Source organism: Xenopus laevis, chromosome 4S (genome assembly GCF_017654675.1).
Source record: "Xenopus laevis strain J_2021 chromosome 4S, Xenopus_laevis_v10.1, whole genome shotgun sequence".
NCBI lineage: Eukaryota > Metazoa > Chordata > Amphibia > Anura > Pipidae > Xenopus > Xenopus laevis.
This window is the reverse complement of record NC_054378.1, coordinates 101235772-101251571: the sequence shown is the minus strand read 5'-3', so window position 1 is coordinate 101251571 and position 15800 is coordinate 101235772. Positions and strand designations below refer to the sequence as shown.

Here is a 15800-nt window from a genome sequence, read left to right as displayed (position 1 = left end):
TCCCTGGAATATTGGGGGCAGACTTTGTTTTCTTTGCAGAGACCTAGGCCCATCATACCGCTGACACCTTGGTTCTCAAAAACAATCTCCTCCATACTCGAATACTGAAGTCTTCCTCCATGCTTTCATGTCATGATAGAAACAAGTGCTATTGTCCCCATTCCATCATCACAATTCCACAGGTTCTACTCAAACTTTTTTCTTGTTCCCAAGAAAGATATATTGACAGGCACTGGATGTCAAGCAAAGAAGAGGATCACTTACCAAAGTTTCAATTAGTTCAGTCATTCATTCCTTGGAACTCAGGGAGTTCTTGGCATCTTTGAATATCAGAGATGCCGATCTCTATGTCCCAACCGCCTTCCAGCATCACCAGTTTCTGAGATTTACTAATCAGAACTATCACTATCGAAATGTCGCCCTGCCCTTTGGCTTGTCTTCCAAACCACAGGTGTTCACAAAAATTATTGCTGTCTTGGTAGTCTCTCTCTGTGTCTGTGGTTTATCTCTCACTCCATATTTTGATAACCTTCTAATCAAGCCTCACTCCAAGGAAACAACCAAACATCACCTATGTTTAACCATTTAGGCTCTGCAGTATTTCGGCTGGACAATAAACACCCAAAAGCCCTCTCTCCCCGTCAGCACATAACGTTCCTCGGATTATGGTTCAATACACCAACAGAAAGTGTTTGTGCCAGAAGAGAAACAATGCAAATTTTAGGGAGGAGACTCCTATCATGAGCTTGGCGGAAAACATCGCTCTGCATCTGTCCGCCATCAACATCCATGGAGTGTCCAACTGGGGGGCAGACTTCCACACTTCTGTCACCTTTAGATTCTTCAGAAAGATGGGATACCTTATTTGTGCTCCCCTGAGGACCCCCAAAATCTCTCTGCTATCTGGCAACCACTGCAAGACCATTTTAACCGGACCGTGGGAGCTTCCTGAGCTCACAGAAATATGGCATCTGCTGATCAGGTTTGCAAGGTGGCTACTTGGGCCTCCTTACACACTGCATCAGTGCAGTGTCCACCCTACTGGTGTGAGGGGCCCTTTATTCCATTGTTTTGTGTACCCAATACAATTGGAGAGAACTTTAATGGTGAGTGCACTCACATCTGCTCTGATGTTTCTCTGCACTGGCATGTACTACATCGGCCAGTGCACAGATAATAAGAGAAATGCATTTTTGCATATTGGCTTCTCTCTACATGGAAAATGCAGACAGAGAGAAGCCAAGGCACAACCCAATATTTTTGTTATACCTTCTACTCTAAATTTGCAGCTCTCTGTGAGTTTTGCCTTACATTAACTTTCATTCACCCCAACCCCGTTTTCAACTTGCATCCATTTTTTCCCTTCTTCTGTGATTCTGTGTGGGAGCCACCAACACCACTGTAAAAAAAGAGCCTTTAAAATTACGATTGCTGTTGATACATTAGATTTAGACTAAAGTAGCCCGTGCATTATCCATAAATTGTAAAGATATTTTCCTCGTCTTTACATAGAACACTGTATCAAGGCTGTGAATACTTTGACTCCTCTTTTCCATGTTGAGTGAAAGAAGTTCAGCAATTTTAATGTTTAATTACAATTTAAAGTTAAAAGGAGTTGGTACATTTTTGGCAACTCCGACTCCAGATACCCAAAATTGCTTCTGACTCCGACTCTACAGCTCTGCATATGCACGTGTCATAGTTATGGATAGCTTATGAACTGCTTCTTCTGTTATCTTCTTTTAACAGGACTTAACATTATTTATTTTCAGTCAGCGAACTATTCAATCTGTGTCATTGATTCTTCGAGACAAACTCTTACCTGTGTTTAAGCATGAAAGGTTTAACGGTCAGTGGTGTAGCAGCTTACTTGCCCTACTGCTACAATAAGCCTTATGGCAGTTCCTACAGGATACAATGGGGTACAGGCCTAGTTACAAGACTGATTATGGTCAGGTCTGGGAGTCAAAATAGGCCCTGGCATTCCAAATATTCAGAGGCCCAACTAGTCCTCCACCAGCCTACTAAATAGTGATTGTCTATGGGACTTTACAGCAAACCCTCTGGCATTTGCAGTCCAGGCCTGCTTACTGTGTTTATATCTTTGTAATGCATGTCTGTTTTTTTTAATCTTCGTATTGTTTGTCAGAACCCACAGGTAGGCAGTCCAGGTCTGCTTACGGTGTTTATATCTTCGTAATGCATATCTGTTTTTTTATCTTCGTAATGTTACCAGAATCCACAGGTAGTCAGTCCTGGTCTGCTTACAGTGTTTATATCTTCATAATGCATGTCTGTTTTTTTATCTTCGTAATGTTTGGCAGAACCCACAGATAGCCAGTCCAGGCCTGCTTACGGTGGTTATATCTTCATAATGCATGTCTGCATTTTTATATCTAGTATAGGTAAATCTAAAAACAATTGGACTTGCTGAGTAATTACTCAGCAAGTCCAGTTGTTTTTAGATTTACCTATACTAGATATACCATGACCCGGATGAATAAAAATCTTCATAGTCATCTGTTTTTTTATCTTCATAATGTTTGCCAGAACCCAAAGATAGCCAGTCCCGGTCTGCTTACGGTGTTTATATCTTCGTAATGCATGTCTGTTTTTTTATCTTCGTAATGTTTGCCAGAACCCAAAGATAGCCAGTCCCGGTCTGCTTACGGTGTTTATAGCGTCGTAATACATGTCTGTTTTTTTATCTTCGTAATGTTTGCCAGAACCCAAAGATAGCCAGCCCCGGTCTGCTTACGGTGTTTATATCTTTGTAATGCATGTCTTTTTTTTTATCTTCGTAATGTTTGCCAGAACCCAAAGATAGCCAGTCCCGGTCTGCTTACGGTGTTTATATCGTCGTAATGCATGTCTGTTTTTTTATCTTCGTAATGTTACCAGAATCCACAGGTAGTCAGTCCCGGCCTGCTTACAGTGTTTATATCTTCATAATGCATGTCTGTTTTTTTTATCTCCGTAATGTTTGCCAGAACCCACAGATAGCCAGTCCAGGCCTGCCTACGGTGGTTATCTCTTCATAATGCATGTCTTCTTTTTTATATCTAGTATAGATAAATCTAAAAACAATTGGACTTGCTGAGTAATTACTCAGCAAGTCCAGTTGTTTTTAGATTTACCTATACTAGATATACCATGACCCGGATGAATAAAAATCTTCATAGTCATCTGTTTTTTTATCTTCGTAATGTTTGCCAGAACCCAAAGATAGCCAGTCCCGGTCTGCTTACGGTGTTTATATCTTCGTAATGCATGTCTGTTTTTTTATCTTCGTAATGTTTGCCAGAACCCAAAGATAGCCAGCCCCGGTCTGCTTACGGTGTTTATATCTTCGTAATGCATGTCTTTTTTTTTATCTTCGTAATGTTTGCCAGAACCCAAAGATAGCCAGTCCCGGTCTGCTTACGGTGTTTATATCGTCGTAATGCATGTCTGTTTTTTTATCTTCGTAATGTTTGCCAGAACCCAAAGATAGCCAGTCCCGGTCTGCTTACGGTGTTTATATCGTTGTTATGCATGTCTGTTTTTTTTTATCTTCATAATGCACGTCTGTGAGAAATTACAATGTTACTGACATATTGTTTAATAAATAACAAAAAAAACAACAAATATCGCTTTTCCCGAGTTTGAGCAAAAACTTTTCTATTTTTTTGAAAAATTGGGAGAAAAAGGCTGGTTTTCGTCCTGGTTCCATGACACAAGTCAGATCTCTGAGCACAAAATATCAATGACTTCTGAGGAAACTGTGAGAGCTGATGAAGCGGAAAGCATGACCAGAAACCAACGCGAAAAAGAAGTCTTGCTTTTACTTTATTCTAAACAGACTGTTAGATGAGTTACCACAACTCTCATCTGTGTAACTATGAATTATTACACCGTCTCGTCACTCCCACAAGGCGGCTACGTTTTACGTCACTACGCTTACGTGTTAGTCAGGACGCCAGTCTCGCGTGATGAGAATTCCAGCGTTGGGATTTTCTGTAAAACGGGAGGAAAGCGTTTAACAGTTTTGCAGGAAGTGCAAGTAGGGGACCAGGACTGCAGGCTGAGTGTGCAGGGGAATTAACATGCAGGGACTCTAGCAACACAGTCATCCAAGTAAGTGCAGCGCAGCCGCCCCCTAGAGACCCAAAACCCACTAGTCTAGGGACTGTCCCTCCAATAATAAATTCACAGTATAATTTCACGGTGTTAAATAGTCAAGACAATTTCCAGCGAGCTTTACTTCATAGAGATGGTATGATCTTTTCATTTTGAACAGCTAGTGTCCCCAGATCATTTTCCTCTTAAAAAAACATCATTTTCCTCTTAAAAACAACCTAAATCTTTCACTGTTTGTCAAGAGCTTTCTAGATATTTCAGATAATTTATGTCCCTTTTGTAATGTAAGTGTTACTACATATGTTTATAAAGAAGAGCATGTTGCTTGTATTTAGTTTCCAGTAAACAATGGCTTGATATATTAATAAACAAAACAGATCAGATCCTCCTCACACCACTTACTTGGTTATTCAGGGTGCAATTGCCGGCGTATAGGTGTGCTCCTTCCATACAATATTGATGGTATATTAATATACTATTTCTCCGACAGGTTGTGTCCACAAAGTGACGTTTACATTCTTGTGAGAAACTGAGGAAGGCTTAGCCATGTCCTACCGTGATTTAAGAGGTACGAGTGAATTTTATCTCTGTGAAGTTTTTTTTAGCCCATGCGATATGAAAGACACCAGGGTTGACCAAGTACAGTTATGCACAGGGGTACAGAACTTATTTTAGGACATCCTGCGGTGAAATACCCTTCCTTCCTGCGATGTCCTATGCCTTCTGAATGGTGCATCGGGTGCGTTTACTGTCACTCATCGACCAAAACTGCAGTCAAACCTCTGTCCTCGCTTCTCAGCCATCAGTCATGCTAACTCCACCCTCAGCCTTCAGCCCTCAGCCTTCAATCCTCAGTCCTGAGGGCGGAAGGAAGAGGACTGAGGGCAGAGTTAGCATGACTGACGGCTGAGAAGGGAGGGCAGAGGTTTGACTGCAGATTTGGACGATGAGTGACAGTAAAAGCACCCGATGCGCCATTCAGAAGCCATAGGACATTTTAACAAGAAATGTGTAGCCTTACAGAGCCTATGTTTTTTAGATGGGGTCAGTGACCCCCAATTTGAAAGCTGGAAAGAGTCAAAGGAAAAGGCAAATAATTAAAAAAAAAAAGAAATGACCAATTGAAAAGTTCTTTCGAATTGGCCATTGTATTGCATACTAAAAGTTGGTGAACCACCCTTTAAGTGTGCAGGGGATTACACCATAGCAGACTCCGCAGTCCGCCATAATCCTGATTGAACAACCTGGGGTTCCTCGTAGCCTTTTAGTTGGGTAACAGGTTGTCTGCCCATTGCATAAACGTAAAGGGTTGTTCACCTTCCAAACACTTTTTACAGTTCAGTTGTCTTCAGTTTATTCCCCAGAAATAAAGACTTTATTCAATTACTTTCCTTTATTTATTTATTTTTTACAGTTTTTCCAAAATCTAAGTTTAAAGTTGAATGTTTGTGTCTCTGGCGTTTTCTGGCAGCTCAGTAATTCAGGTGCAGACTCTGAACTGTTACAATTTTGCAACATTTAGTTGATACATTTCTGGAGTATTTGCAACTGTTTTATCAACTCGATTCTGCGTAGAAACACAAGAAATGTATCAACTAAATGTATCAATTAAGAACTGTTTACAGGGTCAGCAATCCCCCTCCAAGAGCTGCTTTAGAAGGTGAAAAATGCAACTTTACACTTCAATATTAGAAAAACCAAAAAGAAAATAGAAAGTAATTGGAAAAAGTCGTTATTTCTGGTGATCTATCTGAAAACAACTAGTTGTTAGAAGATGAACAACCCCTTTAAATATACAATCTGTTGGCAAAATTTTAAGCATGTGCTAACTAACTGCTTTTCTGGTTATTAGAATGCATAGATTCGGAGCGTGGAACGGAGGATGTAGGTTTGGCTGCTGGCAGAAGCCAAAGGGAAAAGAAGCGATCATATAAAGATCTGCTGCGTGAGGAGGAGGAAATCGCTGAACAAGTCCGGAAGTCCTCCAAAAAGAGATCCAAGGTACCGAATTCAAAGACAGTAAAATTACCTTTCGTTCATTGTAGGGTAGTGAAGCAAGGTCTTAGAGTTGTATGGTACTTTTTATCACAATTATTTGTTCTGTGGTATCAAATATCGGTGGTCCCCAACCCCATGAGCATCATGCTGCTCACCAACCCCTTGGATGTTGCTCCCAGTGGCTTCAAAGTAGGTGCTTATTTTTGAACTCCTGGCTTAGAGGCAAGTTTTGGTTGCATAATAACCAGGTTTTCTGCCACACAGAGCCTCCTGTAGGCTGTTCACATAGGGTCTACCAATAAACGCTCAAAATCTTTATTTGGCATCCCCAGGAGCTTTTCTCATGCTTGTGTTGCTCCCAAATTTTTTTTTACATTTGATTGTGGCTCTTGGGTAAAACAAAGGTTGGGGACCTCTGATATAGATGATGGCTATGAAACTATCTTTTGGGATCCTTGGTGATTGTGACTTTAGGTTTGCCTGATTGACATTCTGTGCAATTATTTTTTTTTTCAGGAATTAGATTTATTTTCGGGAAACGAATTGCACAAAAAGAAGAAAAAGCATTCTTCAGACGACTATCATGCAGGTGGGACTTTTGTCTTCTTACAAAATACAGTGCAAGGCAGTATGATCTTATTAGCCTTCCTATCAAGTATTTTCCTCTTTCCCAGATTCCCAGCACATTCTACCTACATTTACCAAATGCTATCCACTCTTTCTATATCCCTAGCTCCTCTCAACCTTATTGGATCTGTTATCCATTATCATTTGCTGTCTTTGCATTGGATGTCTCCAGTCTGGTATATATTTGTACCATACCACTAAATGTGATCTAATTGCTCTCAATATATAATGTAATTCAAAGATTTCATATCAGTATTTTTCTTTTCTGCCTGTTTTAACCTTCTTACATAGTCACTCTGTTCTTTCTATTTCTATAGGTTAACTGATGATTGTCTGCTTTGTACTTCAGATCACTCTACAGATTCTGCAAAGAAGAAAAAGAAAACTTCACTTCCTAGTCCTTCTTCTTCAGACACGGCTATGGATCTTCTGAAAGCCATTACCTCTCCCCAAGCAGATACCTCCACCACACACCCCTCCAAGAAGCCAGAAAAAATCCTGGCGACTCCCATCAGCTTTTCATCCCCCAGTCAGCCACCTCATAAAGACTATCACAAAAAAAGTGGAGAAGTATCTGGGGATGATTCTTCCCATCGATCAAAGAAATCAAAACCTCTTACTCTGCGGGAGCCAGATGGCTTAAGAATGAAACTAATTATGTCTCCCAATGAAAAGAGTGAAGAAGAGGCAGTCTCACCACAAGGGGGTCCAGGACATAGTGATAGTGCATCTTCTAAGAAAAACAGTAAGAAATTGGGAAGAGAAGAAATTGAGAGCAGGTCCAGCCACAAGAAACACAAAAAGCAATCCTATACACCACGGTCTGGTGGTACGCCTGATTCAGCATCATCCACTGGTGGAGAGCTGGACGCTGGGGAACTGGTCATTGATGACTCTCTTCGCGATATGAAGAAAAAGAAGAAATCAAAGAAAAGCAAAAAGAAAAAAGATAAACACAAAGATGAGAAACACAAGAAACATAGCAAAAGTAAACGAGAGCATGAGGTGGAGCAAAGTCAAACACAAATTGCCTCTCCTGGGCTGCCTTCACCTCCTCCTCCCCCTGCTACAACACCACCAACTTCACCACCATCCATACCTCTTCAACCACAAGCACTCGTTACTCACACAGAAGAGCAATCCGATAAGAAGAAGAAAAAAGAGGACCCAGAGAAGGTGAGCTTGAATAGCCACAGTCATTCCAAATAACCCTCTATTACTGGATTATTTAAAATGCTGTTTATATAAGGAACAGAATGGCCATTGGTTAGTAACAGCACAAAGCACATAGCATCATTGGGATGTTTGGAATTTTTTTTTCTTTTGAAACAAAATTTAGCAAGCTTTGCGGTGCACTTACCTGTCTAGCTTGAGGCGGATACTTTTTTAGCCCTTTTTTACTTTTTTAGAAATCTGGTCTCCTTCTGCATGTCAGGACATTGAAATATGAAGGGGAACTGACCTTTCTCTCCGTGTTTTCCCTGGCAGATAGTAAAAATCTCAAGTTATTTTAATTTATTTGGCCAGCGAGCACCCATACAGGAGAAGGAATCAACAGTTTCAGAAACGGCTAAAATTGAAATCTGAGTTGTCACTAGGGCTATTTTAGGGTGAGAAAACAATATACATTTTCTTAATCACTTATTATTATTGTTTGCTTATCTACCACCAGCCCAAGAAGAAGAATATGTCTGCTTACCAGGTCTTTTCCAAAGAATATCGAGTCAGCATCATTGCAGAGCACCCAGGAATTGGTAAGAAGCAGGGGCTTATGTGTTTTTTTATTGGTTTCAATAGCTAGAATGAAGCATTTTGTGTCTGAGCATTTATAGTTTTGTTTGTAGTCTTACGTGATTTACCCAAGAGCCCAACCTGAAGGTCAGCTGGGGTGAGCTTTAAGCTTTTGACTGAGGAATATATATTATATAGATATATATAATCACATAGGTTATGGAAGGGTATACAGTAAAATGTGAATACATGCATCTTTGTATATTTGTTTTTTTAACTGTACTTATCTCTTTTACTGTACTTACTTTTCTTCCTGTTAACAGACTTTGGGGAGCTAAGTAAGAAACTTGCTGAGGTTTGGAAGCAGCTTCCTGAAAAAGATAAACTTGTGAGTTCCCTTTCTGGATATAGTAAGGTTTATACAGAGTCTATAAATATTTCAGTCGAGTGCCTGTGACTGTGAGGTACCTATATTCTGGTTTAGTTCAGAAAGACAAACCCATACTAGAGTCAGGCTATACCAGAATTGAGAAGGGTTCATTAAGCAAAACATTGTGGCATTAGAAGGCTTCAGTGTGTCGTGGTAGGGGATTTAAGCTATGATGAGGAAAATAAACGGAGTATTGCCCGCTACCTTTCTAGCTCAAAGGGGTGAGTTTTTCCTCGGTTTTGCTTGCTTGTGCACCAGGGTACTTCATAACCTTAAGCGTGGTGACAGGTGAACTTGTGTTTTTATCTTAAAGGTCAATAAAAGCAGCTTTGTTCTTCTGGGCAAAGTTGGTAGCTTGTTGGCCCACGTATGGGACTAGCCCTGACTGACCAATATCTGTCTGAAATTGGGCAAATATCCTTTGGCCTGCCAACTTGCATATGTGGCAATAATAATCTGATTGTTGGCCAGGGGGAGAGGCAAGGGCCAGACCATCAGATCACCCTGATATTGCCCACCTCAAGGTAGGATTTAGATGTATGACCACCTTATCAGTGTCCGATGCTGTTATTGCTGCAAGAAATGGCTATATTAAAATGTAAATGCTAGCCACTTTTGAGTAATTTTTTTTAGTGGCATATTTAGTTTATTTAGAATGACTGGCCGTTGCCTTTCAAAGCACTGAATGTGGAGCTTGGAGGTCAGAGTAACTGGACAGCCGTTTTGTTCACACTGCACAGTTAGTTTCTAGCAATGTGTATGTTGGCTACAGTCACTTGAACAGAGACTGTGGTAATGTAGGTGGTGGGTAATTCAGGTGGAATTTTATTTTATATTTTTTCATATATGTAGTAATAAGTCAAATCAACTGGACTTGCTGTGTGTTTCTTGAAGATGTTTTCAACTGGCTTTCTCAATCCAGAATGACTTGTAAAAAATTTTTTCCTGGAATGTTGCTCCATTCAGCATAATCTGTTTATCATAATCGGCAACGATCTCATGAAGTTAGGTGTTTATTGTATTAGCATGATTGCTAATACAGTTTGGTTTCTCCCACATACAAATCGGAGCTCTCCACACTGCACTGCTTACACAATGTTACTCTTCTTGTGCTTTGGGGTTGGTTCTTTTGGGTGAACCAGTTGCTGCCTCAGTGTGTTGCTGGGTTTAAAGAAATTGTTCAGTATAAAAATAAAAACTGTGTAAATAGGCTGTACAAAATAAAAAATTTGTCTAATATAGTTAGTTAGCCAAAAATGTAATGTATAAAGGCTGGAGTGATTTGATGTATAACCTGTCAGTCAGTACTCTACTTCCTGCTTTTCAGCTCTCTTGGTTTACACTGACTGGTTACCAGGCAGTAACCAATCAGAGACTTGGGGGGGGCACATGGGTCATATCTGTTGCTTTTGAATCTGAGCTGAATGCTGAGGATCAATTACAAACTCACTGAACAGAAATGTACCATGTGGCCCCCCTTCAAGTCGCTGACTGACTCAGAGTTATAGAGCTGAAAAGCAGGAAGTTGGATTCTGGCTGTTTTATTAGACATCTGTTCACTCCAGCCTTTATATATTACATTTTTGGCTAACTAACTATATTAGAAACATTTTTTTATTTTGCACAGCCTATCTATTTACCCAGTTTTTATTGTCACACTGAGCTGTTCCTTTAAAGACCCAACCCTAAAGCACAAGTAGAGTAACATTGTGTATGCAGTGCAGTGAGTTCTCTGATTTGTATGTGGGAGAAGCCAAACTACAGTTACACCAGTATACAGTACAGAAGAGCCAGCGCCTCTGGTCAGGATTCAGCCATGTACCTACATCTAAAAGTAAAAGGACACACGTTTGAAGACTGCCAAGTCCAGATTCTAGACAGGGAGAACGACTGTTTCAAAAGAGGTGTTAAAGAAGCAATATATCTAAAAACTGAAAACCCGGCGGGGTTGCAACATCTATTGTCTGCCACCCTGGAAGTTTAATAACACCTCAAATGCTCAAATCATGCCGATAAAATCAACACCTAACTTCATGAACTCCTTGCTGATTATGATAAACAAATTATGCTGATTAGCGCAACATTCTAGGGTATTTATTCCAGAAAGATTTTTTTTTTACAAGTCATTCTGAATTGAGAAAGCCAGTCGGGTGAAACGTCTTCAAGAAAGTCCAGTTGATTTGACTTATTTCTACAGATATAATGACCTGGATGAATGAGAATCTTCACAAACATTTTATTTTTTTTCACTTGCAAACTTTAGGTTTGGAAACAAAAGGCTCAATATCTCCAGCACAAGCAGAACAAAGCAGAGGCCACTACTGTGAAACGTAAATCCAGCTCCTCTGAGTCTGCTCCAAAGAGCAAAGGTATTGTCCAATAGATGTCTAGAACTACCAATTTACATTACATTTTTTTTTACTGTGCTTTGTGTTTTTTGTAAAACCATAGTTGTTAAAGTTACAGAACCTTAGCATAGTTTTATTGTACTTTCACCCAGTATGTGGAGAAATCTCTGCCACTTCACAGTGCTCGATGCTAAGACGAGGACACCTAACACACAGGCTTCCAATGCAGTTAGTGTAGCCAGCACACACAGAAAGGAGCTAGGAGCTATATTTTTTAACATTGAGACTAAGTGGAGGTTTACATAACCAAAAAGTACACTTCATTGTGTGGATCACAACATGCTTTGGGATACCTCCTTTCATCAAGAAACCTGTTGTGATCCACACAATAAAGGTGTTCTGCAGGTTGATGCGTTGTCAGCACTTTATCATTAATTTTTGATTACAAAAACACATTGACAGTGAGTGCAGGAAAATTATGATGATTAAGATACAGGTCCCAAACTTCATTGAGGTTTACATAACTCCCCCATTGTGAAAATGGAAAGCATGAACACTATAATGCCTTGTTAGTATTTACATTCTTTTGACATACAAATGGTTTAATGATTAAAGGGATAGTTCTACTGTTGCCATCTGTTTTACAGCATAGCATACAGAAATAGCACAAATCATTTTATGACAGACTGTTGCTAATACTGGTTAAGCAAATTTACATTTCAGTATGACTTTTTATTTTTAAGATGATTTCTTTTTTTCTTTTTTTTTTAATGTTTTGATGTTTTTTAGAATAAGGCTGTTTGTCTTATTTAAAGTGTGTAATCCTTTATATATTCAAATTTTTCAGGCTCATCTTCTGGTCTTGTCTCCCCAAACAAAAAGTCACCAACCAGTGTTGCCTCCTTCTCCACCTCTCCAGCCAAGGTCCCTGACACAGAGCCAATTGATGTAGCTGCACACTTGCAGCTGCTAGGTGAATCTCTGAGCCTGATTGGACACCGTCTTCAGGAGACAGAGGTTAGCATTTCAGTTATATAGCTAGTAGTATGGTTAGCTTTCCAGGCTTTTTTAAGCCAACAACTAAAGTCCGCTTATAGATGCTAGTATGTGTAGGATTATTAGAGGTTTTAAAATACTGGATTAGAGGATGCATTTGCTTTCTATAAAAAAGGATATTTATTGGTTATTCAGGCACATCCTGAAGTCAAATTTGGCTGCAACACCTATTTGTTAGCACAATGTTTTTATATATCCATAACTAAAGTAGGGTTTGTGAAGGTAGGCCAGAGTCCTCGCATTTCTTAAATGTTGGTTTACTGAATGTTGCCCCAGTGTCTTTATTGGGGCTGCTTCCACCTTAGATAACAACCCCAGGCAGCAGCATTTGATTTTTAAGGATGAAATCTGCTAGTGGTGAAAGGTTGTTGCCATGTAAGATAGCAGCAAAGGGCATGGGTGATTTTGAGCATGAATACTTTTTATTTTTGTGGGTGAAAAGAATACTTGGCATGCCATTAGCCTAAAGCAGGCCATAAGCCTACTGATTTCAGCACATGCATGTGGGCTGGTGTTTACACATGTATTGACAATTGTAAGGTCTCTGTCTTTTTGGCCCATGTGTAAATCAGTCTGATACTAAAAAGTAAACGCTATGAATTGATAGTTTGAAAAAATTACTTTTAATTTAACGTAACATTTCGTACAAATTTTCTTTGACTTATCATACCTTATCATGTTACCTGCCTAACCATTATGCCTTATATATTGTAAAGGGAATGGTTGCTGTGTCTGGCAGTCTGTCTGTGCTACTGGATTCCATCCTATGTGCCCTGGGCCCATTAGTATGTCTCACAAGTCATGTGCCTCAGCTGAATGCCTGCCCCAAGCAAATCCTGGTGAGTATAAGAATGAGGGGAAATTGTGTTTAAATTGCAGGATTTGGAAACACACATACAGGTATGGCATCTGTCTTCTGGAAACCCATTATTCAGAATGCTGGGAATTATGTGAAGATCGTCTCCCATAGATTTCCCTTTTCTCTGCAATAATAATAATAATAATAAAACAGTACCTTGCTTTTTATCCCAACTAAAATATCATTAATCCTTATTGAAGGCAAAACAATCCTATTGGTTTTATTTTTTTAGTAGACTTAATGTATGGACATCCACATTACAAAAGACCCCTTTATCTTGAAAACTGCAGTCTCCGAGCATTCTGGATACCGGGTCCCATACCTGTATTACAACTGCCTACCTGTTCTATTGCATCACTTGAAAGTAAAACTTTAAGATTTCAAGTATTACAGAAACTGCGTGCAGAGAGATTTGTTTGTGTGTTTTGTTTTAAGGGCACTTGACTGTATTACTAGTCCATTAGCTAAGAGTTTGCCAAGTATTTTTGACATTACAGTGATGAAATTGGGAGCTGAGTGACTGCATTCCAAAGATCTTAGAGAGTTTACCAAGAAAGAGTAAATAATGATTACAGGAAATATCACTCCACCAAACACACACAAGACTAGATGAAGATATAAGTCAATGTAAAAGTACAGTAAGGATAAAGGACTGTATGAAACTTTTATCGTAACAAACACCTTTTATTAAAAAAATAGAACACTTTTAATGCCTGTGTATTTTTTTTGTTTGCTGTCACATTAAGCCTTATGTCACACAACTTTTTCATTTTTTTCTTTTTTAAGTTTTTAATTAACATTTTTTAAGTAAACATTACATAGCAAAACAAGGGTTAGAAACGGAAGGAAAGAAGAAAGACGAGAGGAAGGGGTGAGCCCAGTTATTTGAAATATAACTGGTTCGGATTAGCTGATCAGGCCCTGGAGTATTATGTTCTAATCAAGGGCCCTAGATCCCTTCAAATTTTCCAGGCCACCCTGTGCTGTATATACTAATTTTTGCTTGGCCAGAAAATCTAACAGACATTGTAAACTATGGTATTAAATCCAATGCCTCTTCCCCACATTTCCTTATCCAGCTCTGGAATGTTTTCAGTCCACTTTTATTTAGCCGTAATCAACTTATTTGGGTTGACACAGCATTTTCTCCACCAGTAGCTATAACACCAATACTGCTCTGAAATGGAGGCAGCATTTGACTTAAATGACAACTGTCTGATACTGTGCACTAGGGTGGTTGCCATTAAAGTTAAATCCAATGACAGAATCTGGAAAGTTATCTGCATCTTATCCACCTATGGAGAAAACATATTTTGTGCTTCTGTCATTAAAGGACAATTCAACCCGTAAAGGAACAGTAACACCAAAAAATGTAAGTGTTTTAAAGTAATGAAAATATCATGTACAGTTGCCCTGCACTGGTAAAACTGATGTGTTTTCTTCAGAAACACTACTATTGTTTATATAAACAAGCTGCTGTGGAGCAATGGCGGAAATTGAAAAACGGCTATATGGCACAGGTTAACTAATGGATAACAGATAACACCGTTAGACAGACAGAACTTATCTGCTATCTGCTGTGTAACATGAGCCTTTTCTCCTTTGAATGGCTGCCCCCATTGCTACACAGCAGCTTATTTATATAAACTATAGTAGTGTTTCTAAAGCAAACACAGCAGTTTTACCAGTGCAGGGCAACATTGCATTATATTTTCATTACTTTAAAAAACACTTATTTTTTGACGTTACTGTTCATTTAACTAAAAAAAAAACCCTTAACCTCAAAAATTCAGAAATTAAAAACCTTGGTTTTAAATATTAAACTAGTAAATAATTTTGAGGTCAGGGAATGCAGTATATGTGACTTTTATTTAATTTAGCCTTGGAGTGCTCTCACAGCCCTTTTTGTATATCTGTCTCTTTGCCCATGCTTCAAAAATAGATTCCTCGAAGTACATTTCCAGTGTGAATTTATTAGTTGCATTCAATATTTGGCATCACCACCATACAATTGAGGGCACCTAACATGTTTGATAATTTTCTTTATAAGCATTATACAGAGATGTATCTTTTTCCTTAAAATTCTCACTTAAATGTTTTATTCATATGCTTCTTCCTCAAGTCGAATACATTGGACAACATCGCCTACGTGATGCCGGGCTTATGACCGTGACCGGGACTTGCCAGTAAAGAAAAGAATAAATAAAGGGCATCAGATGCCAGATTTTATAGTTGTACAGTATTGTATACTTTTTGCGTCTTTTAGTTCATTTTAGAAGGCAGCTGTGTATACTAAGCGTTATTTTATCACGAATAATTTTGCTCCACTCATCATTGCTAAAGGTTGTCAGTTTGCTCTGTTACATAGTACAGGTATGGGATAAATGATCTAGAATACTCGGGGTATTCAGAATAAGGAGGTTTTTCAATTAAGGGATCTGTAGTTTGGATCTTCATATACTGTAAATCTGCTAAACATTAAATTAACTCTATAGAGTAGTTCTGCCATCAATATGGACTGATGCAGCTTCATTACCATCAAGTACAAGGTACTGTTATATGATTACTATTATATTATTATTATTCTAATGTTTCATTCTTGTAACCCTTAGTTGTTAAAGGAGAAGGTAAG

General features: G+C 39.0%; 1 protein-coding gene across 1 annotated transcript; it reads left to right on the top strand.

The window, feature by feature from the left end:
* The first annotated feature begins 4046 nt into the window (after positions 1-4046).
* On the top strand, positions 4047-15451 carry hmgxb4.S (HMG box domain containing 4 S homeolog). The gene is given in 11 exon segments (NM_001089277.2): positions 4047-4116; positions 4610-4687; positions 5972-6120; positions 6634-6706; positions 7094-7920; positions 8417-8498; positions 8799-8863; positions 11169-11274; positions 12101-12270; positions 13026-13148; positions 15291-15451. Coding segments are annotated over 10 exon segments (1662 nt in total). The 5' UTR covers positions 4047-4116; positions 4610-4665; the 3' UTR covers positions 15336-15451.
* The last annotated feature ends 349 nt before the right edge of the window (positions 15452-15800 follow it).